Source organism: Orcinus orca, chromosome 6 (assembly GCF_937001465.1).
Source record: "Orcinus orca chromosome 6, mOrcOrc1.1, whole genome shotgun sequence".
NCBI lineage: Eukaryota > Metazoa > Chordata > Mammalia > Artiodactyla > Delphinidae > Orcinus > Orcinus orca.
Window position 1 is genome coordinate 56,819,697 of NC_064564.1, and position 27,007 is coordinate 56,846,703.

General features: G+C 38.5%; 2 protein-coding genes across 2 annotated transcripts in view; both read left to right on the top strand.

Annotated features, from left to right (window-relative positions):
* FREM1 (FRAS1 related extracellular matrix 1) overlaps positions 1-577 on the top strand; it is a 168,421-nt gene extending 167,844 nt beyond the window's left edge. The window contains exon 36 of the mRNA XM_033439762.2: positions 257-577. Coding sequence (XP_033295653.1) covers positions 257-456 — 200 coding nt within the window. The 3' untranslated portion in view covers positions 457-577. The remainder of the gene's footprint in view (positions 1-256) is intronic.
* Positions 578-22,716: 22,139 nt separating this feature from the next.
* On the top strand, positions 22,717-26,508 carry CER1 (cerberus 1, DAN family BMP antagonist). Its single transcript, XM_004276142.3, has 2 exons — positions 22,717-23,319; positions 25,160-26,508. The coding sequence occupies exons 1-2, from the start codon at positions 22,813-22,815 to the stop codon at positions 25,472-25,474; spliced, it is 822 nt and encodes a 273-aa protein (XP_004276190.3). The 5' UTR covers positions 22,717-22,812; the 3' UTR covers positions 25,475-26,508.
* Positions 26,509-27,007: the final 499 nt, after the last annotated feature.

Genomic DNA, 27,007 nt, shown 5'->3' on the forward strand with positions numbered 1-27,007 from the left:
AACTCAGAGAGGTTAAATAACCTGCCCAAAGATGTTCAACTAGCAAGTGGTGGAGCTAGGATTTGGGTTCCAATCTGCCTGACCCCAAAGCCTTGTGTTCTCACTTGTGTCTCATAGGATTCCCAGGTCCTAGTCCTTGTTTTAGAACGTAGGCCTACATTTGTATGTGATTACTTAACTTCGAATAACAGGTTGATATGCTGTCCAATTGTAAATGTAATAAAATCCTATGACGCACTTCTTTGGTTCACATTAGGTTTGAATGACCAAGTGCATGCTGGCCACTGGGAGTGGATCGGCGGTGAACCTGTGACCTTCACCAACTGGAGGAGAGGGCCTCCTCAACGTTCAAAGCCTGGCAAGAACTGTGTTTTGGTTCAAAGACAAGGAAAATGGCAAACAAAGGACTGTAAGAAGGGCAGATCTCACAATTATATGTGCTCCAGGAAACTCTAAATGTAACTGGCCCTACAGGTGCCCACTTGGGATTTCTTACCTATTTATTTCCAGGATTTGTGCACATGGCTCAATAGAAAACAGGGTGTCATGACTGACGGGTACATTTTTTTTTTTTTAATCATAGTGTTTGAAGGATTCTATCTAGTAAAGAAGAAACACAGTTAAATAGTTCCGGGAAGATTGATAAATGAATGTTACTTATAGGAAGAGATAAAATTTTTGCATCTCAATACCTTCCAAAATAAAACCCCAAGTATTATATGGCACAAGATTTGATTATTCCGGAGCCCTCACTCCATATTTCAGTCAATACGAATTTCATGGTCCTTGGATGTTTTTGGTCCCAATACCTCAAATGAGTCCATTCTGAAATCTATATTGCAGGTGCTTCTACTACTTCAATCTGAGGGAAGCTCACCCTGCCAGTTCATTAGATCAAGGTTGAACTGCAAAGGGTTGCTTTGTCCCTTTGGAGCCCTTTCACATGTGAAAGCTGAGAGGCTGTGGATAAAAAGGAGAATTCTCTGTGGTGAAAAAGGAAGGCTTTAGATGGAAGAATCTGGCAGATGGAAACTCATCTGCAAAGCTCTAGTTCAGGTAAGAATTCAGGGGCTACCTGTCCTTCAGAGGTCTACCCATCACTACTCACAAGACAGATCTCCTTTTCTAATAAGAATGGTGCACCATTCCAAAGCAAATGATTGGGTTTCCCCAGCTTTACAGGGTCATGAGAAATTTGAAGTAACATGAGCCTTTCTCTTCATTCATGTTTATAGTACTGACAGGCATTTCTCAAGGACATTTGGAATAAAAAGCATATATGAATGATGATTAACATATGGAAGAAAAATATGACTTTCTCAAAAGTGTCCCAATGAACTGTGCTGATGAACAAAGAAAAGTAATACTGAAAACAGAGCTCTTGAAAGCCTATCTTCTCAGAAAGGATTTTGATACAATTTTGAGCCCTTAAATATTTAATATTTGTAGAAACGCCATGTTAACCTGATTCTCTAATGAAAAGGTACCTTATTAATTTATAATGGCTGCTGAGTGAAACATTTTGTAGCAGTGATGCATGTTGCAGCCTTGCAAGGACTCCCTTCTGAAATCAAGGTTTAATTACAGGAAATTAAAAATTAATTTCTAAACCATTTACTCAAAATTTTCCTCTTTTCATAATCCCTGAAAAATATGGTTATGCCACATGTGACTTGCTATATGAGCACCAGGGTCACTTCAGAATCAAAATGGAGTTATTAAGTGGACCAAAGTTTTGGTGCAGGTTTTATTATAAAAATACCCTGAGAGAAACTAAAAGTGACTGAAGAAATTCAGTCCCGTTTCTGGTTATAAAACATGACAGGCTTATTTTATTTGTGTTCATTTATCAAGATTTTGGTTAATAGAAATATTTACAAAAAGAGGTTGGAATGAGATTTAGACATTCTACATCTTATTAAATTCCAACATCTTTGTGGAGTCGGGAGGCTCCTTACCTTAGATATCACAAGTAAGCTCTGGACTGCTGTGATACACAGGTCTTCTGTATGACACAAGTAGTTTCTGGTGTTTAACCAAAAGAAGTAAAACCCATTCTCTGTATCAGTTCAAATCCCTTCTGATCCACTGGCTTCCGCAATGTGGAAAGGTGGGATGCCGAAGAAAGAAATGAAGAGTTGTTTACCTAAAGGGCTGTATCCTAGGAGGGAAAGTAAAAGTTCAAGGAATGAGGAATATATTAGAACTATAGAACTATATTAACTATTTAAAACTGGAAATCCAGAACCATGGCAACTATGTAGAACCTGATCAGCGTGGTAGATTTTATTTTACATTCCTGCCATGACAATGATATTTAAATGTAATTGCAAGTGTTAGCACAAAGAGAGACTGCTTTGATTTTTATAGCAACTAGAAATACTAGAAGAATATTTAAAATATTCTTGATCATGAAAACATTAATTCAGGCAAGTGTAGGTGCTGGGCAGTATTCATCATGACCTTCATCTCCTTCTCATGATTGGGCTTTGACTGATGGGGAAATAGAAGTAAATGATGGTCATGGTTCTTTCCACCTTGATTGGTTACTGTCATCCTTTAGGTTCTGGTGGGGTGGGAAGGAAGGAAATGGAGTGATGGTAGAATGGCAATGGGAGGTTATACGAAAGGAGAAGAAAGGGGAGAGTGGAGGAAGAGATGAGGGTTGATTTGTAGCTGAGAAAGAGAGCATCAGAAAGAAGGACCTGAATGCCACCCAACTCTTCTCCCCAGACTTGAATACCGACTCAGGAAAAGTCCCAGTTAATCCAAGGGCATTAACTCAGCTCAATAGTGTGTAGCTTTTCAGAATCTTGTACCGTTGGTCTTCAACAAAAACATATATATATATATATAGTATATATTTGCTAAGCATAAACTTAAAAAACATATGACAATCACTTCATCTCCTTCCAAGGAGTGGTAAAAATGAAGTAGGTGACATTTACTTACATTTTTGTTTGTGTTTATTTTTAAGACAGCCAAAAAGAATATGCACATATTTTCATTAACACTATGGTTCTGTGTAATTTAAACCATAAGCTGGTGCTGATTAATTTCTGCGACAAAGCAACTTATTAAATATACTGTATCTAGAGTTGTATACAAATTAATAAAACAAACTTATTTCTAGTTCTGAATCACTGTCCCTTTAGTGTTTAACATTTTTTATTTATTCTACCCATTGTAAGAAGAAACGGAGAAGAAAAGTCAACATGTATGTTTCATCCTTACTGTTTGGATCAGCCTTTCATTATACAGCTTCCATCCATCCATCCATCCACCATCCATTCAACAAATATTGAATATGAAGTGCCAACCCTGTACCTGATAGTGTTCTGGATACTGGAGACGTGGAGTGAATGAGATAGGAAGGTAAAAGTATAAAGGCATAGTGCAAATATGCAAATTTCTAATAGTTCTTTTTAAGCATGGAGCTCTTTTTCTTAATCAGGGAGGAAGTCATTGATTACATTATCCCTTTTCAGAACTGGAGGGAAAGCCACACTGACACAAACAGCTCAGGCTGTCTTTTGTTTTATTTCTCAACTGATTAAGAAGCTGGTGTTAACTTCCTGAATATATAATCTGGTCAAAGTGTTATTGATAGCAGCTGTCTCAGATTTTCTGTCTCCAGATCAAGTTAGGAACTAAAGTTTTCAAATCTAGGTAATTAATTTTGTAACAATTATTTTTTTCCAAGAAGACAAGCAGTGTGTGTCTGTGTGTCTTTGAGATTCCTGGAATAACAGGAATGAAAATGAGAGAACTTTGATGTCATCTCATCTAATATCCCTTTTGTATAGCAGAGGAGACTGAAGTCCTCAGATGTTAAAGTAGGAAGAGATCAGCACTAAAGCTACAGTCTTCCAAATCGTAGGCTGGATCTCTTCTAATTATCCCATGTATTTATTACCACTCTGAGCAAATGGTTTTATTATTTTCAAGTAAGATATCTTTCAATGATGATTATGATGAAGTTAACCATATACTTGAAAACATTATTGTAAGTGAAAGAAGATGGACACAAGGCTGCATACTGAGTGATTCTGCTTATATGAATTGTCCACATTAGTAGATTAGTGGTTGCCAGACGGTTGTTAGAAGGGGAAATTGGAACTAACTGCTTATAGGTACAGGGTTCCTTTTTGAGGGAATGGAAATGTTCTGGAATTAGATAGTGGTGATGGTTGCACAACCATCACTGAAGTGCACACTTTAAAATAGTAAAGCTCGCACAGAGCCCTCAGCCACGCCGAGGTCTAGGCCACTGCACAGCTGGGCTGTATCCAAAGGGCCACCACTGCGTGAGCCTTGCATCTAGAGATGCCCTTGCTGCCCTCAGAGCCACCCGCAGCTCACAGTGACTGCAGGAACTGCCGTCACCACCACATATTTGTCACTTTCAAAGAATTACAGTACTGTACAGTATGCCTCTCTCTTGGAATTGGAGAAACCACATTATCAGCCCATTATCATAGTAGGTGGACCTTCAAGATGGCAGAGAACTAAGACGTGGAGATCATCTTCCTCACCACAAATACATCAAAAATACGTCTACATGTGGAACAACTCCTACAGAACACCTACTGAATGCTGACAGAAGACTTCAGACTTCCCAAAAGACGTGTGGCTGACAGGGTCTTGGTGCTCTGGCCTGGTGTCCCTCTGAGGTGGGAGAGCTGAACTCAGGATGTTGGACCACCAGAGACCTCCCGGCCCCACATAATATCAAACAGCGAAAGCTCTCCCAAAGATCTCCATCTCAACACTAAGACCCAGCTCCACTCAACAGCCAGCAAGCTCCAGTGCTGGATGCCCCATGCCAAACAACTAGCAAGACAGGAACACAACACCACACATTAGCAGAGAGGCTGCCTAAAGTCATAATAAGTTCACAGATACCTCAAAACACACCATCGGACGTGGCCCTGCCCACCACAAAAACAAGATCCAGCCCCACCCACCAGAACACAGGCACCAGTCCCCTCTACCAGGAAGCCTACACAACTACTGAACCCACTGGAAGCAGACACCAAAAACAACGGAAACTACGAACCTGCAGCCTGCGAAATGGAGATCCCAAACACAGTTAGTTAAGCAAAATGAGAAGACAGAGAAACACACCGCAGGTGAAGGAGCAAGGTAAAAACCCACCAGACCAAACAAATGAAGAGGAAATAGGCAGTCTACTTGAAAAAGAATTCAGAGTAATGATAGTGAAGATGGTCCAAAATCTTGGCAATAGAATGGAGAAAATACAAGAAACATTTAATGAGGACCTAGAAGAACGAAAGAGCAAACAAACAATGATGAACAACACAATAAATGAACTTAAAAATTCTCTAGAAGGAATCAATAGCAGAATAACTGAGGCAGAAGAACGGATAAGTGACCTGCCAGATAAAATAGTGGAAATAACTACTGCAGAGCAGAATAAAGGAAAAACAATGAAAAGAATTGAGGGCACTCTCAGAGACCTCTGGGACAACATTAAATGCACCAACATTCGAATTATAGGGGTCCCAGAAGAAGAAGAGAAAAAAAAAAGGTCTGAGAAAATATTTGAACAGATTATAGTTGAAGACTTCCCTAATATGGGAAAGAAAATAGTCAAGTCCAGGAAGCTCAGAGAGTCCCATGCAGGATAAATCCAAGGAGAAATATGCCAAGACACATATTAATCAAACTATCAAAAATTAAATACAAAGGAAAAATATTAAAAGCAGCAAGGGAAAAGTAACAAATAACATACAAGGGAATCCCCATAAGGTTAACAGCTGATCTTTCAGCAGAAATTCTGCAAGCCAGAAGGGAGTGACAGGACATATTTAAAGTGATGAAAGGGAAAAACCTACAACCAATATTACTCTACCCAGCAAGGATCTCATTCAGATTCAACAGAGAAATGAAAACCTTTACGGACAAGCAAAAGCTAAGAGAATTCAGCACCACCAAACCAGCTTTACAGCAAATGGTAAAGGAACTTCTCTAGACAGGAAACACAAGAGAAGGAAAAGACCCACAATAACAAACCCACAACAATTAAGAAAATGACAATAGGAACATACATATCGATAAATACCTTAAATGTAAATGGATTAAATGCTCCAACCAAAAGACATAGATTAGCTGAATGGATACAAAAACAAGATCCACATATATGCTGTCTACAAGGTACCCATTTCAGACCTAGGGACACAGAAAGACTGAAAGTGAGGGGGTGGAAAAGGATATCCCATGCAAATGGAAATCAAAAGAAAGCTGGAGTAGCAATTCTCATATCAGACAAAATAGACTTTAAAATAAAGACTCTTACAAAACACGAAGAAGGACACTACATAATGTCAAGGGATCAATCCAAGAAGAATAACAATTGTAAATATTTATGCACCCAACATAGGAGCACCTCAATACCTAAGGCAAATGCTAACAGCCATAAAAGGGGAAATCGACACTAACAAAATCATAGTAGGGGACTTTAGCACCCCACTTTACCAATGGACAGATTATCCAAAATGAAAACAAATAAGGAAACACAAGCTTTAAATGATACATTAAACAAGGTGGACTTAATTGATATTTATAGGACATTCCATCCAAAAACAACAGAATACACTTTCTTCTCAAGTGCTCATGGAACATTCTCCAGGATAGATCATATCTTGGGTCACACATCAAGCCTTGGTACATTTAAGAAAATTGAAATGCTATCAGCAGTTCTAAGAGGGAAGTTTATAGCAATACAATCCTACCTCAAGAAACAAGAAACATCTCAAATAAACTAGCCTTACACTTAGGGCAATTGGAGAAAGAAGAGCAAAAAAACCCCAAAGTTAGCAGAAGGAAAGAAATCATAAAGATCAGATCAGAAATAAATGAAAAAGAAATGAAGGAAACAATAGCAAATTTCAGTAAAATTAAAAGTTGGTTCTTTGAGAAGATAAGCAAAATTGATAAACCACTAGCCAGACTCATCAAGAAAAAAAGGGAAGAGACTCAAATCAACAGAATTAGAAATGAAAAAGGAGAAGTGACAACTGACACTGCAGAAGTACAAAGAATCATGAGGGATTACTACAAGCAACTATATGCCAATAAAATGGACAACCTGGAAGAAATGGACAAATTCTTAGAAAAGCACAACCTTCCAAGACTGAACCTGGAAGAAATGGACAAATTCTTAGAAAAGCACAACCTTCCAAGACTGAACCAGGAAGAAATAGAAAATATGAACAGACCAATCACAAGCACTGAAATTGAAACTGTGATTAAAAATCTTCCAACAAACAAAAGCCCAGGACCAGATGGCTTCACAGGCAAATTCTATCAAACATTTAGAGAAGAGCTAACACCTATTCTTCTCAAACTCTTCCAAAATACAGCAGAAGGAGGAACACTCCTAAACTCATTCTCTGAGGTCACCATGTTGCTGATACCAAAACCAGACAAAGATGTCACAAAAAAAGAAAACTACACACCAATATCACCGATGAACATAGATGCAAAAATCCTCAACAAAATACTAGCAAACAGAATCCAGCAGCACATTAAAAAGATCATACACCATGATCAAGTGGGGTTTATCACAGGAATGCAAGGATTCTTCAATATATGCAAATCAATCAATGTGATACACCGTATTAACAAATTGAAGGATAAAAACCATATGATCATCTCAATAGATGCAGCAAAAGCTTTTAACAAAATTCAACACCCATTTATGATAAAAAATTATCCGGAAAGTAGGCATAGAGGGAACTTACCTCAACATAATAAAGGCCATATATGACAAACCCACAGCCAGCATCATTCTCAATGGTGAGAAACTGAAACCATTTCTTCTAAAATCAGGAACAAGTCCAGGGTGCCCACTCTCACCTCTATTTTTCAACACAGTTTTGGAAGTTTTAGTCACAGCAATCAGAGAAGAAAAAGAAATAAAAGGAATCCAAATCAGAAAAGAAGTAAAGCTGTCACTTTGCAGATGACATGATACTATACATAGAGAATCCTAAAGATGCTACCAGAAAACTACTAGAGCTAATCAATGAATTTGGTAAAGTTGCAGGATACAAAATTAATGCACAGAAATCTCTTGCATTCCTATAAACTAATGATGAAAAATCTGAAAGGGAAATTAAGGAAACACTCCCCTTTACCACTGCAACAAAAAGAATAAAATACCTAGGAATAAACCTACTTAAGGAGAAAAAAGCCCTGAATGCAGAAAACTGTAAGACACTGGTGAAAGAAATGAAAGATGATACCAACAGTTGGAGAGATATACCATGTTCTTAGATTGGAAGAAACAGCATTGTGAAAATGACTATAACCCAAAGCAGTCTACAGATTCAATGCATTCTCTTTCAAACTACCAGTGGCATTTTTCACAGAACTAGAGCAAAAAATTTCACTATTGGTATGGAAATACAAAAGACCCTGAATAGCCAAAGCAATATTGAGAAAGAAAAACTGAGCTGGAGGAATCAGGCTTCCTGACTTCAGGCTATACTACAAACCTACCCTAATCAAGACAGTATGGTACTGGCACAAAAACAGAAATATAGATCAATGGAACAGGATAGAAAGCCCAGAGATAAACCCATGCACATATGGTCACCTTATCTTTGATAAAGGAGGCAAGAATATACAATGGAGAGAAGACAGCCTCTTCAATAAGTGGTGCTGGGAAAACTGGACAGGTACATGTAACAGAATGAAATTAGAACACTCCCTAACACAAAAATAAGCTCAAAATGGATTAAAGACCTCAATGTAAGGTCAGACACTATAAAACTCTTAGAGGAAAACAAAGAAGGGTCACTCTTTGACATAAATCACAGCAAGATCCTTTTTGACCCACCTCCTAGAGAAATAGAAATAAAAACAAAAATAAACAAATGGGACCTAATGAAACTTCAAAGCTTTTGCATAGCAAAAGAAACCACAAGCAAGACGAAAAGACAACCCTCAGAATGGGAGAAAATATTTGCAAATGAAGCAACTGACAAAGGATTAATCTCCAAAATTTACGAGCAGCTCATGCATCTCAATATCAAAAAACAAACAACCCAATCCAAAAATGGGTAGAAGATTTAAATAGACATTTCTCCAAAGAAGATATACAGATGGCTAACAAACACATGAAAGAATGCTCAACATAACTAATCATTAGAGAAATGCAAATCAACACTACAATGAGGTATCACCTCACACCAGTCAGGATGGCCATCATCCAAAAATCTACAAACAATAAATGGTAGAGAGGGTGTGGAGAAAAGGGAACCCTCTTGCACTGTTGGTGGGAATGTAATTTGATACAACCACTATGGAGAACAGTATGGAGGTTCCTTAAAAAATTAAAAATAGGGCCTCCCTGGTGACGCAGTGGTTGAGAGTCCGCCTGCCCATGCAGGGGACACGGGTTCGTACCCCAGTCCGGGAAGATCTCACATGCCACGGAGCGGCTGTGCCCGTGAGCCATGGCCGCTGAGCCTGCGCATCCAGAGCCTGTGCTCCGCAACGGGAGATGCCACAACAGTGAGAGGCCCGCGTACCACAAAAAAACAAACAAACAAAAAAACTAAAAATAGAACTCCCATACGACCCTGCAATCCCACTACTAGGCATATACCCTGAGAAAACCATAATTCAATAAGAGACATGTACCACAATGTTCATTGCAGCACTATTTACAATAGCCAGGACATGGAAGCAACCTTAGTGTCCATCAATAGGTGAATGGGTAAAGAAGATGTGGCACATATATACAATGGAATATTACTCAGCCATAAAAGGAAACGAAATTGAGTTATTTGTAGTGAGGTAAATGGACCTAGAGTCTGTCATACAGAGTGAAGCAAGTCAGAAAGATTAAAACAAATACCGTATGCTAACACATATATATGGAATCTAAAAAAAAAAAAAAAAAGGTTCTGACGAACCTAGCAGCAGGACAGGAATAAAGACGCAGATGCAGAGAATGGACTTGAGGACACGGGGAGGGGGGAAGGGTAAGCTGGGACGAAGTGAGGGAGTGGCACTGATATATATACACTACCAAATGTAAAATAAATAGCTAGTGGGAAGCAGCTGCATCACACAGGGGGATCCGCTCAGTGCTTTTTGACTACCTAGAGGGGTGGGAGAGGGAGGGTGGGAGGGAGACACAAGAGGGAGGGAATATCGGGATATATGTATACATATAGGTGATTCACTTTGTTATACAACAGAAAGTAACACACCATTGTAAAGCAGTTATACTCCAATAAAGATGTTTAAAAAACAATAAGTTGTATGTTATAGGAAATATTTCTGAAAAAACGCTAGTAAAAATCACCACATAAAAATGTATTTTAGAGAGCTATAAGTGTGTTGAGGTGTTAGCTGTGTGTTTATGTAATTCATCCAAGATACTTTTTCCAGTCTTTGCCCCAAGTCTCTCTCAGGTTTTTTATTTGTTAATACAGTTGGTTAAGGGAAAGAAAATACTGATTCGACATATTTTAAAATTTAAGGTACTGCTTTATTGATCTTCCTCCTCTTTCCCGCTATTAATCATGGGACAACAGTTACTGATGGCGGAGTGTGTCTGTAATATCCAGAATGCCATGATTTTCTTAAAATTTATTTTATAAGTCTTCAGAAAGGATTGCGCAGGAAATGAATAGACTATCCCCATAACTTACACATATAACTGTTCATTTTGAACAGTTTTTATGGGTCTTATATTCTGCTAGGCAATAAAGTTTAGTTTATCCTAAGACAGAAAGGAACAAAAATCAACCAACAGTTCCATTAAAGGCCTTATGGTAACCTGCAATACTTTTTCCAAGCAATGAAGTATGAGTTCACCTTTCACTTCTATCCCCATCTGTATTATTGCTTCCTACAGGTAATCACTGCCAACTTATCCTACAGAAGAAAAATGGAAAACAATACACTGTCCTAAAACTAGTCAAAAAGGAAGCTGCAGTGGCTATGTTATCAGAAAATTTTAGAGCAAAGAGTATTTACCAAGGATAAATAAGGTTAGCTTATAATTTAAAGGAGCCAGTACATCAACAAAACATAATAATCCTAAATAGTCATGCAGCTAATAACAAAATTAAAAATAGAGGTGTAAGGAGACATAGACAAATCTCTAATTATAGTCGGTAATGTTAATACCCCTCTCTCGATGATTGATAGAACAAGTAGGCAGAAAATCAGTAAGGATAGAGAAGTATGGATACTGTTAACAAATTAACCTAGCAGATATTTATAGAACACTCTACCCACAGACAGCAGCATGTACATTGTTTGCAAGTGCACATGGAACATTTACCAGGGCAGACCATATTCTGGGACATAAAATGGGTCTCGATATACAAAATATGTTCACTGGCCACAATGGAATTAAATTAGAATTCAGTAACAGAAATATCTCTGGAAAATCCGTAAGTGTCTGGAAGCTAAATTATAGACTTCTTTAATGCTGGATTAAAGAAGAAGTCAAAGGGGAGCTTAAAAATTATGGTGAACTGAATTAAAATGGAAACACATCAACGATTGTAGGATACCATGCAGTACTTACAGGGAATTTTATAGCACTAAATGCCTATATTAGAAAAGAAGAAAGGTATTACCCTCAGCTTCCACTTTAAGAAAATAGAAAAAGAAGAAAACATAAATAAGGAAATGAAAAATACCAGATCAGAAGCTAATGAAATAGCAAAACAGGAAATCAATAGGGAAAATCAGTGAAACCGAAGCTGATTTTCTGAGAATATCAATGAAATTGGTAAATCTCTAACCAGACTGATCAGGAAAAGATGAGAAGAGGACACATATTGCTAATATCAGGAATGATAAGTGACATCAGGTGACAGCACTACATATTCTATAGCTACTAAAAGAAAAATAAGGGACTATCATAAACAACTTGTATCAATAGACAGCTTAAATGGTCAAATTCCTTGAAAGAGACAAACGACCAAAGCTCAATCAAGAAAAAATAGGTAACTTGAAAAAAGCCTAGAACTCTTACAAAAGTTGAATTTGTAGTTTCTCACAAAGAAATTTCCAGGCTCAGATAGCTTCACTATTGAATTCTGCAAATATTTAAGGAAGAAATAGTACCAAATCTTTATAAAACTCAGAAAATCACAGAGGAATGAATACTTTCTAACTCATTCTGAGGCCAGTATTACTCTGACAGCAAACCATACAAAAGTATTGTAAGAAAAGAAAACTTCAGACCAACATCCCTCATGAATATAGATGGAAAAATTCTAAAAAATGTTTACCAATTAAAATCAACAATACATACAAAAGGATAATACATCTTGACCAAGACACTTAAGAAAATGACAAGCTACAGACTAGGAGAAAATACTTACTATGCATATATCTGATAAAGGACTTGTATCCAAACCATATTTTTTAAAAACTCCAATATAGAGAATATAAGACTATATTATATTTCTCTAGTAACCAGTGATGTTGAGCATCTTTTCATGTGCCTCTTGGCCATCTGTATGTCTTCCTTGGTGAAATGTCTATTTAGATCTTCCGCCCATTTTTTAATTGGATTGTTTGGTTTGTTTTATATTGAGCTCCTTGAGCTGTTTGTATATTTTGGAGATTAATCCTTTGTCGTTTCATTTGCAAACATTTTCTCCCATTCTGAGGGTTGTCTTTTTGTCTTGTTTATGGTTTCATTTGCTGGGCATATGGCTGATTCACTTTGCTGTACAACAGAAACTAACACAGTATTGTGAAGCAATTATACTCCAATAAAGATCTATTTTTTAAAAAAGACTATTATATTATTAAGAAATCAATAATAATTTTTTAAATGGGCAGAAGATTTGAACAGATGCTTCACCAAAGAAGATATATGGATGGCAAATAAATACATGAAAATATGTTCTCCTATTGTTCAGTCATTAAGGAATTATAAACTAAAGCCACAATGAGGTAGTATTACACTCCTACTAGAATAGCTAAAATTAAAAAGGCCGACTGTACTAAGTGATGGTGAGGATGTGAAGGAACTGGAGCTCTCATACACTGCTGGTGGAAATATAAAACAGCCCCACCACTTTGGAAAACAATTTGGTGGTTTAAAAGTTAAACTGTATATGAGCCAACCATTCCACTCCTACGAATTTATACAAGAGAAGAAAATACATATCTCCGTTCAAAGACTTGTACATAAATGTTCATAGCAACTTTATTTGTAACAGCCGAAACTGTCAACAGCCAATTGTCTATTATCATATGAATGGATAAATAAATTATAGCATATCCCTGCAATGAAATACTATTCAGGAATAAAAACAAATGAGACATTGCTACAACATGGACGATTGTTAAAATACTTATGCTGAGTGAAAGAAGCCTGACAAAAAAGAATATACAGTGTATATGTACTCCATTTATAGAAAATTCTGGAATGTGCAAACTAATCTATGTTGACAAAAAGCAAATCAGGTGTTATCTGGGAATAAATGAGGAGGACAGGAAATGGCAGAGGAAGGGATTGCCAAGGGACAGAAGGAAGGTTTTAGGAGTGATGGTTATGTTCACTATTTTGATTGTAGTGATAGTTTCACAGATATGCACGTGTATACATATATGCACATGTATGTCTAAATCTATCCAACTGTACCCTTTAAGTACATTTTGGTTTTTGTTTATCATTTATCCTTCAATAAAGCAGTATAAAGAAAGAGAAACAACGAAATAATCTCTACAACACAGTGGAAATTTTTCAAAAGAAAATGAAAGCTATATGCATGAGGATATCTTTATTTCAGGGCAATAAAAAATTGGAGCAAAGTTACATGATTTAAATGTCCAATGACAGAAGAATGCTTAATGGAATATTGCCTCCATTAAAATAATAATTCTATCCCATAATGTTAAAGTAGCAGAATTTAAAATAATATATGCACAAGTTTAATAGCTATATTGCAATAGGCAAACTGACCACAGAGAAAAGCATAAGGTAGGTTTAGATCTCAATCCCACCACTGACTAGCTATGTATCCTAAACTTAGGTTTCTTATCTAGAAAGTGGGAGTAATACTAGCTTCCTAAAAAATTGTGAGAATTAAATGTGAAACTATGAAGAATATGCCTAGGACAGAGTAGGCATTCAATGAAAGGTAACTTTGTAAGAGTTGAAGAGCTATGAAGTGTGAGTGTGTGTGTGTGTGTGTGTGTGTGTGTGTGTGTGTGTGTAATGCACAGTACTTGGAAGAGGGTGACAACTTCAAGCAGTGTTGTCCTTACCAGTAAGCAGGGAAGGAGGAGCTGGGGAGTAAGACAGTTGGGGTTTTAAAGTTGCATTTTCCGGTAAGAACTTTCCCATGTATTAGGATATTTTGTTGAATATAGAAATGTTTCCATTTGTTGGAAAAATCCAGAATTTTCTTTCTTTTTAAAACCTCAATATGCCTTGCTTTCAGGCATGATCTATGATACACAAATCTCATTATAAAGAGACAAGTTAGGGGATAGTTTTTCCCCTGACAGAAAGGATTGTTTGTTTTGCTAAAGGATTGTTTGTTGCTAAGGACTTGGATGATAGTTGTTTTCTAAGAATGGCTCTGCAGTGAGGCCATATTTTCAAAATTCCCTTTTACATACAAAAGTAACACACTTGCTGCATATATTGAGTGTTCATCAGGCCTCCAAATGAATATGTAAATGGTGCTAGATGGAGAAAAATGTGGTTTGGGGTGTACAAGAGTCAGGGAGGATTCAGACTAGAAGCTGAAGGACAGAGAAAGCCAGCTGAGACTGGCTCCCAGTAAATCACCTTCTTGCCTACAGATTTCCCACCCAGCAGAATCCTTAGGTCATTTTGGTGACTAGCTGCGAATAACAGGCTTCTAAGAGTTTCAGATTTGAATCAAGAGTCACATTTGAACTTTTGCACATGTGACTAAGGTGTGCCCAATTTTATAGCAAACTTGGACCCAGGGTCAGGTACACAATAGAAGGCAAGCCTTACCGGAAGTTTCTGCTTTGCTTTTGCATTTTATTGTCACGATTTTTCACGGTTTGTCTTATACCACCTTGTTACTTAATTCCCACACGTTGGAGGGAAAAATGTGTAATATTTTAATATTTATATTACAGATACTTAACATTATGTTTCTGCATAGGTGTTGCCAAGAGAGCAAAGCCAACCTTTATTTATAGAGGGTAGAAAATATAAATCTGTCTAAAATCTTTTGTGAAATAAAGGTCTTAATATTTCCAGAGTTGATTTTGGTGCCTACTCTTGGAGAGGCTTAGAGAAGCGTTGTGAATACAATGTACCATTGTTTTAGGTTTCCTATCCACGACTTGCATTTTTCCCCAACTTCCCTCTCTTTTGGCAACTTCTCCTCGCATTCTGTCCTACATTTGGCCCCGAGACAGTTGAAAGCTTTGCAAGTTGATTTTCCATTCCCATCTGAATTTTAGCTTAGCCGTGGAACTGTTTTCCATGTGTTTTTAATCATTTGTCCATGTGTTATGAGCTTATAGGGACAATATGTTTCCCCCAATCTGCCTGCATTGTATAAGCAGAAACTGGCAAGGTGGCCAGTGGGGGAACAGTTTTCAGAAGTTGCCCCCTACATTCATTTCTGTTGGTGATACACCATCCCCATCTTCCAACTGGAGGGAAACAATTTACAAGCTGCATAAAGTTAACTAACACAGAGTCCACTGGCCTGAGTTGGCTTTTTTCAAAGTATAATTATCTTTCGGAAGAGATTTGCCTGGGAACCGTGGCTGGTATGACAAAGTTCAAAGACCTACTCTGAGACTGTGGCCAGGCTGGGAAATAAAGTTTTATTCTGAGTCTTCCGAGGCTCAGTGGAAATTTGATTTTAAAATAGGGTCTAAACACAGAGAATTAAGGATAAGTTCTCCAGGACAAAGAGATACCTCTTAGAAAGTAAAGCACAACAAGGACCCATGTCAGAAGTTGCTGTCCAAAATTTTTACTGGATTTGGTATGTTAAAGCAAACATTCATTACAAAAAAAAAAAAAGCAAACTTTCATTAACCTAAGTGTAGAGCAAGGAGCCAGGAACAGGAAAGAAACAAAAATACATTAAGCAAAATCCCTGTTCTCGAAGTCTGTGTCAGACTGCTGTCAATGCAGTCTCCAGCAAACACAGACCTTGCCTCCAAGGAGCCTTCTCCCCGGGTTGGGAAGACACACATGCAGCCAAATTAAATCAATGCTGAGGAATTGCTAACTGGCAGAGTAAAGAAGGGACTTGGCTTCCGGAGCCCCAAATAAATCCTGGTGTTATGGGAGAGGTGACTCCCTGTACATCCTCTACTCCCCAGAAAGCTGGCTGGATGGCAGATCTGCTCTTGGAGGTTAAAATTGCAGGTTTCTTGTAGCTCTTTTGCCTACTCTGACCTCCCTTTCTTTCTCCATTTTATTTAGGACCAAATTCATGAGAAGTGAGTTTCATGTTGCAGAGAGTTCCAATAGCTACACGGAGGCATGGGTGATCCTGGGAAGAAAGATTTAAAGGAGGGCTGCAGCAAAAAGCTAGACTTCGGTGGGTTGATATGTCAGTGGACGTCAGAAAGTAGAGTTTGGGTTTGGACAATTCTTTCCAAACTTTGCCTGGGAAGGCAGAAGACAATACGGAAGAAAAGAACCTGGAAACCTTTATGAAATCAAAGAGACATTTTTAAAACTTGAAAACAAGCACACACTATATAAATGCTAGTAAGAGGCAGCCAGTGGAGTGAAGGGAGTTTGATGATATGGGACGAGACTATTAATAAAGTAGGTTGGAAAGGGTGGATTTCAAGAGCAGAGTGGAAAGGAGGAATGAATTGTTGTGGTTTGATGATAAAGTCAAAGGAAACGCTCCCATCTGATGGCTTCTATCCTTCTCTGTGGAAGAAGGGGTGAGTTCATTTGCTGAAAACGTTGAAAGAAGCAGAGCAGTCAAAAGTTTGAGATTATCAGAGAAGATTTTTAAATAATCTACCTGGAAAATGAAGAGAGAGTTGACTAGAGTCATACAAAAGCCTGCTGGGCAGAATTGAGGGTTCAGTTAAGATGGGAGATCATTTATATGGAATCAATTTTCTCCATTTTGTAATTGTCTCTGCCAGAATTCCATAGCCCAGAAGTGGTCCAGGAAAGAGGGACAGCTGGGTGTTTCCAGGGTTGGAATTTTACTAGATCATGCAAGAGAAAGAAAAAGGGATGAGGAAGTTGGGAATATTGCAAAAATTTGAAGTGATGGGCCATGGATACAAGCTGGATAGGGAAGGAAGTGAAGACCAGAGGATTTATATTCACTCATTCACAAATATTTTGAGCAGCTATTACACAGAAGGAACTCTTCTAGGGCCTGAGATGGTGACCGAGAAAGGCAGAGCCCCTACTTTCATGGACTTTAAAATCTAAAGTGGAGACAAATGTTAAACAAATGTTCATAGAAGTAATTATTTAACTGCAATTGTGGTAGCACTATTATAAGGGCAAAGCAGAAAACAGATGCTGTGGAAACAACTGAGAGAACGGAAACAACAGAAGGTTGTCCTGAGAGAGCGGAATGTGAAATATACCGGTCAGAGGTGGAGCAATTCCTGGGAATAACAGGGGTGCGAATGTAAAGGGGATGGAGAGGCCAGGCGGAGTGGAATCATCAGATCTCAGCCAGGGTACTGAATAGGACATCATGTAATACTGATGGCATGTTATTGGTCAGACCCATCCATGTGAATCCTGAAGTTACCCAGGGTAATAACAGGATCTGGGGTGAAAAGAAAGGCAATGAGCCAGATGAGGAAAGCATGGCAGGTGGTATTTTTTCTGGCAAGGTTTAGGGACATGAAGTTAAGTACCTGAGATCATGAGGCTTAATAAACTGTCAGGCCGAGCCAAAGTTTTTCTGGCTTCAAATCTGGAGTTACTCCCACTTACATTACTCTTTCTGAGAGCAGCTTTCTGCAAAATGAGAAATGATCCAGGTAAATTTTAAGGATTAGGAAGAAGGAGCATGACAGATGTTTATCATCAGTGAAGGCATCCTGGACTAGCTATAAATAGAGGCTGTAGGCAGTGGGGGATGGATGGATGGTGGATGGTGGTGAGGTCGCCTTGGCTGCCTTGGCCTCCTTCTCAGATTTGTAGGAGCCCTCTATGAGATCCTGGTAAGTAGCTTATTTGTCAAATTTAGGTATTGTCCATGACTTGTGCATAGTAATAGATACATCCCCAGTTGCAAAAAGTAAAATGCTTCTTTACGGTGTGGGAGTGTTTTGGACAGAGAGCAATAAGATCACTGAAACTGCTAACAGAATAATCTGACCTTAAAATGTAATGCTGAGATCAGTGCCAAAGAGTGGAAATGGGGAAATTTTATAATGTGGTACACCATTTGGTATTTGTCCTTTTCTATTGTCTACATATTTTTTCTCTTTGAGTGATGTATTAGTTTGTTACGGCTGCCATAACGAAGTACTACAGACTTGGTGGCTTAAACAATAGAAATTTATTTTTTCACAGTTCTAGAGGCTGGAAGTCCAAAGTCAAGGTGTTGGTAAGGTTGTTTCCTTCTGAGGGCTCTCTTCCGGGAATGTAGACAGCCGTCTTCCCCTTATGTCTTTACATGGTCTTTCCTCTGTGTGTGTCTTTGTCTCAATCTCTTTTTCTTATGAGGACATCAGCCTTATTGGATGAAGCCCCACCCTAACGGCCTCATTTAAATTTCATCACCTCTCTAAAGGCCCTATCTTCAAATACAGTCACATTCTGAGATACTGGGGGTTATGACTTCAACATGTAAATTAGGGGGAAGACAAAATTCAGCTCATAAGCGGTAACAATTTTAAACGATTGAATATAAGTTGACAACACTGATGGCCTCCATGGCAGGACAGGAAGCCTGGGAGTTCAGAGGAATATTTACTTTTTACCATACAATTTTTTGCATAATCTCAATGTTGTTGCTACACCTATTTATTACCTAATCAAAATAAAAGAAAAAATTTGCATGACATCAATTGCACTACCTGGTGCAATACTTATTTGCAAATGTTTATTGAATAAAATTAGTAGAAACACAGTGTGACAGTCCACGGTGCCTTTGGGATTTGGATCTGCCTGAAAGTCCCTGATTAGTGCTAGGAATGTTGTCTGCCTAGGTTTTCCTTGTGTAACTCATTTTGAATAAACTATACTCTCCCTCTAGATTGCAAACTTCATTAGGCCTGGACAAGGACACCCTCACTATTTTATCCTCAGGACCTAGCACAGAGCTGGCACTCAGATATATGCTGTATGAATGAGTGTATCCATGAGTTCAATAAGTGAAGTAGCTTTGGGGAGGTAGGCCTTCCTAATGTTTTCTTTCCATAGAAAGTGGAAAGGAGGGGAGTGGAGAGGGAGAGAGAACTATGTTTTAAATAATTTACTAAACTAAATCATGATAAGAGGTTTAAGGGGAAACCACGTACCCTAATTTGCTGTCTTCCTTGTCCTTTGGAAAAGAAGGGAAAGATTTTGCCTTCTTTTGAGTTCTTTTTAAATAATCTAAACTCCCATGGTCCTGTGGTTATTCTCTATTTTGAAAAGAGAGAGAGTTTTGAGGCAATGGCATGTACCCTAGACAGATTTCTTCCACAAAGCCATCAGCCCAAATTCCCCTTTCTGTCTCTCAGTTTTAACTCTAATGCCTATCTCCTACCCCAACGCTGCCTCTCACCTTTTGTTGATTTAGGTCTGGGGTTTTTACAAAAGAATTGAGTTTCTCTGTTTCCCCTTAGAGAGCACTGGACTGCTTTTAGCTCCTTTCTGAGAGTCTGTAAGAGGGACAGGAAAACATAGCTGTTACTGTTCTCTCACAGGCACACTGGGAGCTCCACCCAGTCCTGAAGACATCCTAGTGCCTAGGAAGCCAAGTCAAGTTGAACTCAGAGTTCAGATCACGCGGAGCGTGAGTTATAAATCGGAAAGAATGAAGGATGGGATTGGACCCTCTGGCTCGCACGAAGGCTTGAGGTGGTCCCAGAAAGCAGATTTAGGCAGACTTGGGCTCATGAAAGCTCAGGCCTGCCTTCCGCTGTGGCATTTGGTACTAAGGACACCAGCAATTTGTGGTGCTCTCTCCACACAGCGGCTCCCTGCTGTGTCTGGAGACCCCCTCCACACCTATATCTCCATTTGGCTTCATCAAAATTGGGAGGTCACTGTATGCTTGTAGGACTGAAGACCCACACCAAAATGTTTATGTTTTTAAGCATAAACTATAATGTACCACATACACAGCTTTAGAACTGATGTAAGGACACAGTGGTGGAAGGAGAATGTCATCTGCTGTTAACTGTAAAAGGCAGGGGTTGACTTTACTTATGGCATTTATTTTTTATAAGTATTATACTCTTTTGGTTCATTTGTTAGATTTATTTTGTTTTCGTTTGCACAAGAATAAATCATACGGAACCTGTGAGAAAAAAAAAAAAAAAAAAAAAAAAGGCAGGGGTTGAAGGTAGACTCCTGTACCGTAGTACTCGTCACAGAAGGCTTTACTTTGCTAGATTTACCCTTCAAGATATTTGCACATTTTCTCAACAGGAGTGACAGAACAGCAAAAGGAAATGCTCCATGAGTAATTTTTAAATGACATTTATAAACACCAAAATTAGTATCAGAAGAAGAGGGGTTTAGGACTAAGGAAAGGATAAATAGGCGTAACTGACATCCCTACAGCTAATTGAATAAAGTTATAAAATGTGTGATACCACTAGACTACTTGAGGGCAGGAAGTAAGTTTTCATCATTTTCTATCATATTCTAGTATCTAATATGATGCTTGGCCCACAAAGTGAGTCTTCTACAAATTTTAATTCAAAAGAAATTATTTGAATTGTACCCTATGTTTAGAGACAAGCAACCTGAGACCCCGAGTAGAATTTCTGGAATAGTCTTCAGTCTGGGGAAAAACTGTGATTGATGGCAATGGAACTTCAGGCACGAAAACGTAGAGTCTAAAAGGAATCAGGAAACCTATCATAGTTAGCTCCCACACCATATTTATAATTAAGTGGTCAGCTAATATAAATCATGTCATTTATATTTAGAGTGGCTAGCTCTGGAAGGCCTATTGCATTGGATGGCTGAGGGAAATTAAGAAATTCAAACAGCAGGCAACTTTTAAAAAGCACTTTAAAAGAAATGGCAAATACTAATGTTCATTTAGTATGAATCAACTGTACCTTAAGTAATGCTAGCACAGGTTCTATGGGTACTTGGTACAAGTAAAGTATATCTCTTCTGATAGATTTCTGGAAAAATGATGGTTCATTTAAAAATAATTCATTATTGTAGGTAAAAGGACTTGACGCTTTGTCTCACAGAAATCATGCCTGACTATTAAGAAGAACACTAGTGTCTGGAAAAAATATTCAAATGGATCACTTCTTGGAAAGAAAGATTAATCGGTACTGAAAAAAAGAGAGGGCATGTTCCAGGCTTACGTGTGTTACTGAAAGCAAACAATATGGTGATTAAATTAAAAGGGGAGAAATACAAGCAAGTACTGAGTCAATTCCCAATGGAAATGCTGTTCAGTTAGTGTAGAGGGTAGCTTGAACTCAACTCTGGGGTTCCATTTTTGTGGATGTGTTCCTTTCTCATACCCTCATCTGATTTATAACATTTTTGAATGATAGTCATCTAACAAATTTTCCTTTGATCCCTGAAGAGTCATGTTTGCCTTCATCTTTATTTAACCTGGTCATCAATTACTGCAGAATAAAGATGATGTGGATTCTGTAAGGTAAAGAATGGACCAGCCAGCTTCATGCCCAGAGCTATCAAACCTGGTTCTTAGAATCCACGTTCTCAAGTCTGGCTCTTTGTTTAGAGAAATTAAAAAAAAAAAAAAAAGTCAATAGGGTGGCTTGAGGGAAAGACACTTCCCCATCCTCAGTGAGGGCTAATGAGCTGTCAGTCTATTACTTAGGATCCTGTTGAGAAATTTGTGAACAATTGAAAAAGCTTATCTGATGATTGACCAGTTGTGAAATTTAGCACCAAGTATTTGATTCTTAAGGTGAGGGGATTACTTGGGAACTGTGAGTTTCCACGTGTGGAAAAGGAGAATATACTCCCTTTACTGTTACCATGCAAAAATCAACAACCCTAACCACATCTCAGCAACGGGGAGTGTCCTCTGCTCAACGAACTTAACATCCCTCTATTTCTTCCTTTCTTACAACTTTTATATACTTCTTTGGCTGCTTCTCTGTGTGTGTGTGCGTGTGTGTGTGCATGTGTGTGTGCGTGTGTGTGTGTGTGTGTGTAGAGCCTAACAGCCTGATCTTTGGCTAAATGTATGCGTTAATTTTTATCTGATATACTTCTCTCCTTAAAACATGTCTGTTCTATCCCAGCACAAAGCAGATGCACCACAAATATTACCTTACTCTGGTCCTTCTAACAACAGCGATGGGAAATCCGGGCAAAGAATGTGTTGTTTTCACAAATACTGCTCTTTAAATCTCAGACGATAAAGTGTCAGCTAATTACCCCCTGGGTCCCCGGCTTTCACTGAGGCCTTCTAAAATACACAAAACCAAAATGAAGGCAGGACACCATTAGCACTACATAATTCAAGCAAACAAGGAATGTGTTTACTCTGCCTGGCTACTGACCACCTGCCTTCCCATCCCACAAGGCAGGTATCTATATATAGCATCTCCCTGTTCACAGTCCTGCAGAGAGTGAACCTCTTTTGGGGCCTCACCATCTGTGAATCTGCAAGAAGCTTCGGCCCCGACAGCATGCATCTTCTCTTCCTTCAGCTGTTGCTACTCCTGCCTCTAGGGAAAGCTGCAAGGCACGGGGATGGCCGCCAGAGTCAGAATTCTGTTTCTCTCTTGCTCCTAGAAAGGCATCGCAGAGAGCTCTCCTTGGGCAACCATGAGGAAGCTGAGGAGAAGCCAGATCTGTTTGTGGCAGTGCCACACCTAATAGATGCCAGCACTGCAGGGGAAGGCCAGAGGCAGAGAGAAAAGATGCTGTCCAGGTTTGGGAGATTCTGGAAGAAGCCTGAGAGAGAGCTGCACCCACCCCAGGGCTCAGTCAGTGAGCAATTCTTCCCTGGGACCCAGGGTCTCACTCAGCCAGAGGATGGGATGCCAATGGAGAAATCTCCTCTTCGGGAAGAAGCCAAGAAATTCTGGCACCATTTCATGTTCAGAATGAGTCCAGCTTCTCAGGGGATCATCCTGCCCATCAAAAGCCATGAAGTGCATCGGGAGACCTGTAGGACGGTGCCCTTCAGCCAGGTATTTTTTCTGGGTAGGGAAGGGGATCCAGGTTTTCAGGAGCGGGTGGACAGCTGGGACAGGTGGAAAGTAGGGGACGAATGTGCCAGGAGCCCGAGTCTCACCTCATTCCCAGATTTGGTCCTTGGGCCTTCATCAGTGGATTTGGCAAAGTATGATCATACTCCCTACATTTCCTTCCAACCTTGGAAATGCTGCAAGAATGGTATGATGGTACTTCATATTGATGGCATAGAGCTTTGTTTTATGGGGATGTATTTATTTATTTCTACATCGGGGTGGTCTTATCTGGAGAGGTAATTGACTGTACCCCCAGTTAGGAAGTTGGGAATTTAGAGCAATCACTAGAACTTCTCTCTAGCTACATCTCTACACTCTATTAGGACATGGATGAACAGGTGGATTCCATCTGTAGATAAGATGGGATACATCGGACTCCTCCCCAGACATGCATGTATGGTGGTCTTAACCCCTGTATTTCACACCTAACTACTTCATAGGTCTATAAAATATGTTGAGGTTGTCAGGCAGAAGTTGCCATGTTAGTTCTAGCATTACTATCACAAAAATGATTTAACGTATTTTCTCATAAGCTTTCAAAAAGTAATCTTGATGTGAAATCACATTTCCTCCTCTTAGAAACACCTGTTTCCCAGTTCATGTTGGTTGGCTGATTTGCAGTTATTATGATTGATTCCACACTATTAAGACAAAGGAGCATTCTACTATCTACTGCCTCCAGTCAGTCCTGGCAAAGCCCACACTCCAAATGTTAAATTAAAATTGAGAAATTGCATCAGGTCCTTAAACACAAAGATACTGAACCAAAAGCAATGCAGGATAGAGTAAAATTTTACAGTCCAGTAAAGCTACACAATTAAGCAGGCAGTATTATAAGGTAATTGACTGTGCAAGGCAGTTAAGTATTCTGAAAAGGCAAGGATATGTAGCAACGACAAGTCAATGATCAAATAATAATGACTGCTTTGTTGGCCCATGTATAATTAAAAAATTGCTCCTAAGAATTGGGCAATCAAATTTCCTTTGAACTCTTATTTTGAATTCTATCACTAATTAAATTAAAAATAAGGTGTTTGGCTCATATATTTTGAAGGGCACATAAAGCTAGGTGTATGGGGTTATGGGAGACGCAAAGATGATGTCATGCATGATGATTTAGAGGCACAGGTGCTGCAACTTTGCTCCATGCAACTTAATAGATTTGAATGTACTATAAGCGCTGTAAAATAGGACAGAATTAAACTCTGGATGTTCTGATCTATTCTATGAGCAATTGAACAAACATGTATTGAGAATTTATTTTGTACAATGCACTGTGAAGGGTAGAAGGGTAAGGCACATTACTTATAAGAAGCTAACCATTAGAATTTTCAGACAGGTAACACCCAATTAGACAAAATGTCTTAGAGTTTGGCATTTAAGTGTAGAGTAAAATATTTTCATATTACCTTAGTTATTTTCTACAGGCTAATTTATTAATGTATCCAATAAAAAATTTAGTTAAGGTAGCTCCACGCTCTTAAGATGCCATCACTTGATTATTGCAAACTGTATCCAACATTGGAAAGATTTTTAAATCTTTTTATTTATTTTTTGGCCCCTGCACTGCACGTGGGATCTTAGTTCCCTGACCAGGGATCGAACCTGTGCCGCCTGTCGTGGGAGTGCAAAGTCTTAACCACTGGACTGCCAGGGAAGTCCCTGGAAAGACTTTTAAATTTTAGTCTAAGTTATCCTCGCTTACAGTCTATAGCTTCGGCATCATGTATGGTGAAGAAATGACTCAAGGTAATTTAATGGAGATGTGTTTGTCTTTTAGACTATCACCCATGAAGACTGTGAGAAAGTGGTTGTACAGAACAACCTTTGCTTTGGAAAATGCGGGTCTGTTCGTTTTCCTGAAGCTGCGCAGCACCCCTACACCTTCTGCTCCCACTGCCTGCCTGACAAGTTCACCACGATGCACTTGCAGCTCAACTGCACTGGCCTTGCCCCCGTGGTCAAGCTGGTGATGCTGGTGGAGGAGTGTCAGTGCAAGGTGAAGACAGAGCAACAGCATGGCCACCCCGAACAGGCTGGCTTTCAGGCAGAATTTCACGTCCAGGATCCCTTTATCCCAGGACTTTCAACATAAAAAAAAGCCATCCCACTATTATCAGCAAAGTTGCTGATTATTCAGTCTGAAATGTTAAGTGGGTATGTAATATTTTAAGAGAAATGTGGTTTACAAAGTAAGAACGATTTAGAGGTCATGGCGTTCATCTAGTTACCGGTGCACATTTGGGATCTGGTCTTGACTCTGCCGCTAACTGGCTGTAGGATGTTAACAAGTTGCAAAGGCTTTCACCCCCTTAAATTTTTCATCTGTAAAGGAGGGACTTGAACTAGATGATAGCTAAGGTCCTTTCCGCTACTAGTATTACATGATCTATTGTCTACAAGTTTTGGTAAAAGCTTTCCATCTGGAGAAAGAAAAGAAACAAGACCATAATAATGGGTTTCTTTAATAGCTTATCAAAGCATTAGCAGAAAACTATATGTATATATTTATACATATATGTATATGCATGTATATATACATATCTGTATGGTATTTGTAGAAAGGATTCCTCATACTTATAGCTGCCTTTGCCCTCAGGCCGTGTTTTATTTGACTTCTATCAGATGATTAAGTAGTTCCATAGATGGAAGGAGTAACTTGTTTGGTTGCCTCCTTATTTTTGATACTCCCCATATAAAATTCTTGATGTCAGATCTCCAGCTTTGAAGAAGGAACATTGACGTTACTTGTAGTGGTTTACATAGGGATAAGGAACAATCATCAGTAGCCAAACTAGTACTTAAAATATGGGGAAGGAAAAATATACGACCAGTACCAGGTTTAAAGGTTAATCCAGAAATGCTAATGCAAGTGACCAAGGAATTCCAGTAGATATCAAATTAAATAAACTGCAAATGATTTAAAATTTAAAAAACAATTTACAGGTGAAACCCTTATCCACATGCATTTTGGATTAGGTAGTTTAGTAAGGGTTCTGTGTTTGGATGACTGTGTTTTTGCTACTGTATAAAAACTCCGTATTACAAATTTTACTTGCCAATGTCACAGTTGCAAATTCTGAAAATATTCCAAATATTCTAATGTATTAAATTTTAGTGTATGAAGCATTCTGGGAAATGTTGTGGCATTCAATTGTCTTATATTTTGTCCTTATTTGTTTTGCCTGTCCCATAATTTAAAGACACTATTGGGAAATTACCTAGTAAGAGCATTTCTGAAACGGCTTCATAGGCTAAAATGACACTGGTCCAAGTGTTTCTTTTAACACTGCAAACAACTTTCTGTTAAGGTCCTTCAATCACTGTCTTTTAGTCATTACATTTCTCCTGTCTGTATTTATTTGTATGAAAAATGTGCAGAACTGGCTTTCCTTACCCATATTTCTTTTTCTAAAATCATTCTCTAAAAATTCATCTTAAAAATAATTTTATTTGAATCCCTTTACTCTCAGAATATACAAAAAAGTATTTCTCAGAATAATAATTGTTTTTTAAAAGAAATTAATGCCTATTTAAATTCTATTCCTCTTTAATCACACTGTTTAATCGTGTGTTCTGAAGAAACGAATGCATTTATATTTAGTGTATATTCTACAACACATCAAAG

Coding starts and splice junctions, on each gene's coding strand:
- CER1 (XM_004276142.3), top strand. CDS start 22,813: ATGCATCTTCTCTTCCTTCAGCTGTTGCTACTCCTGCCTCTAGGGAAA. Junction 23,320..25,159: donor GGACGGTGCCCTTCAGCCAG/GTATTTTTTCTG, acceptor TTTGTCTTTTAG/ACTATCACCCATGAAGACTG.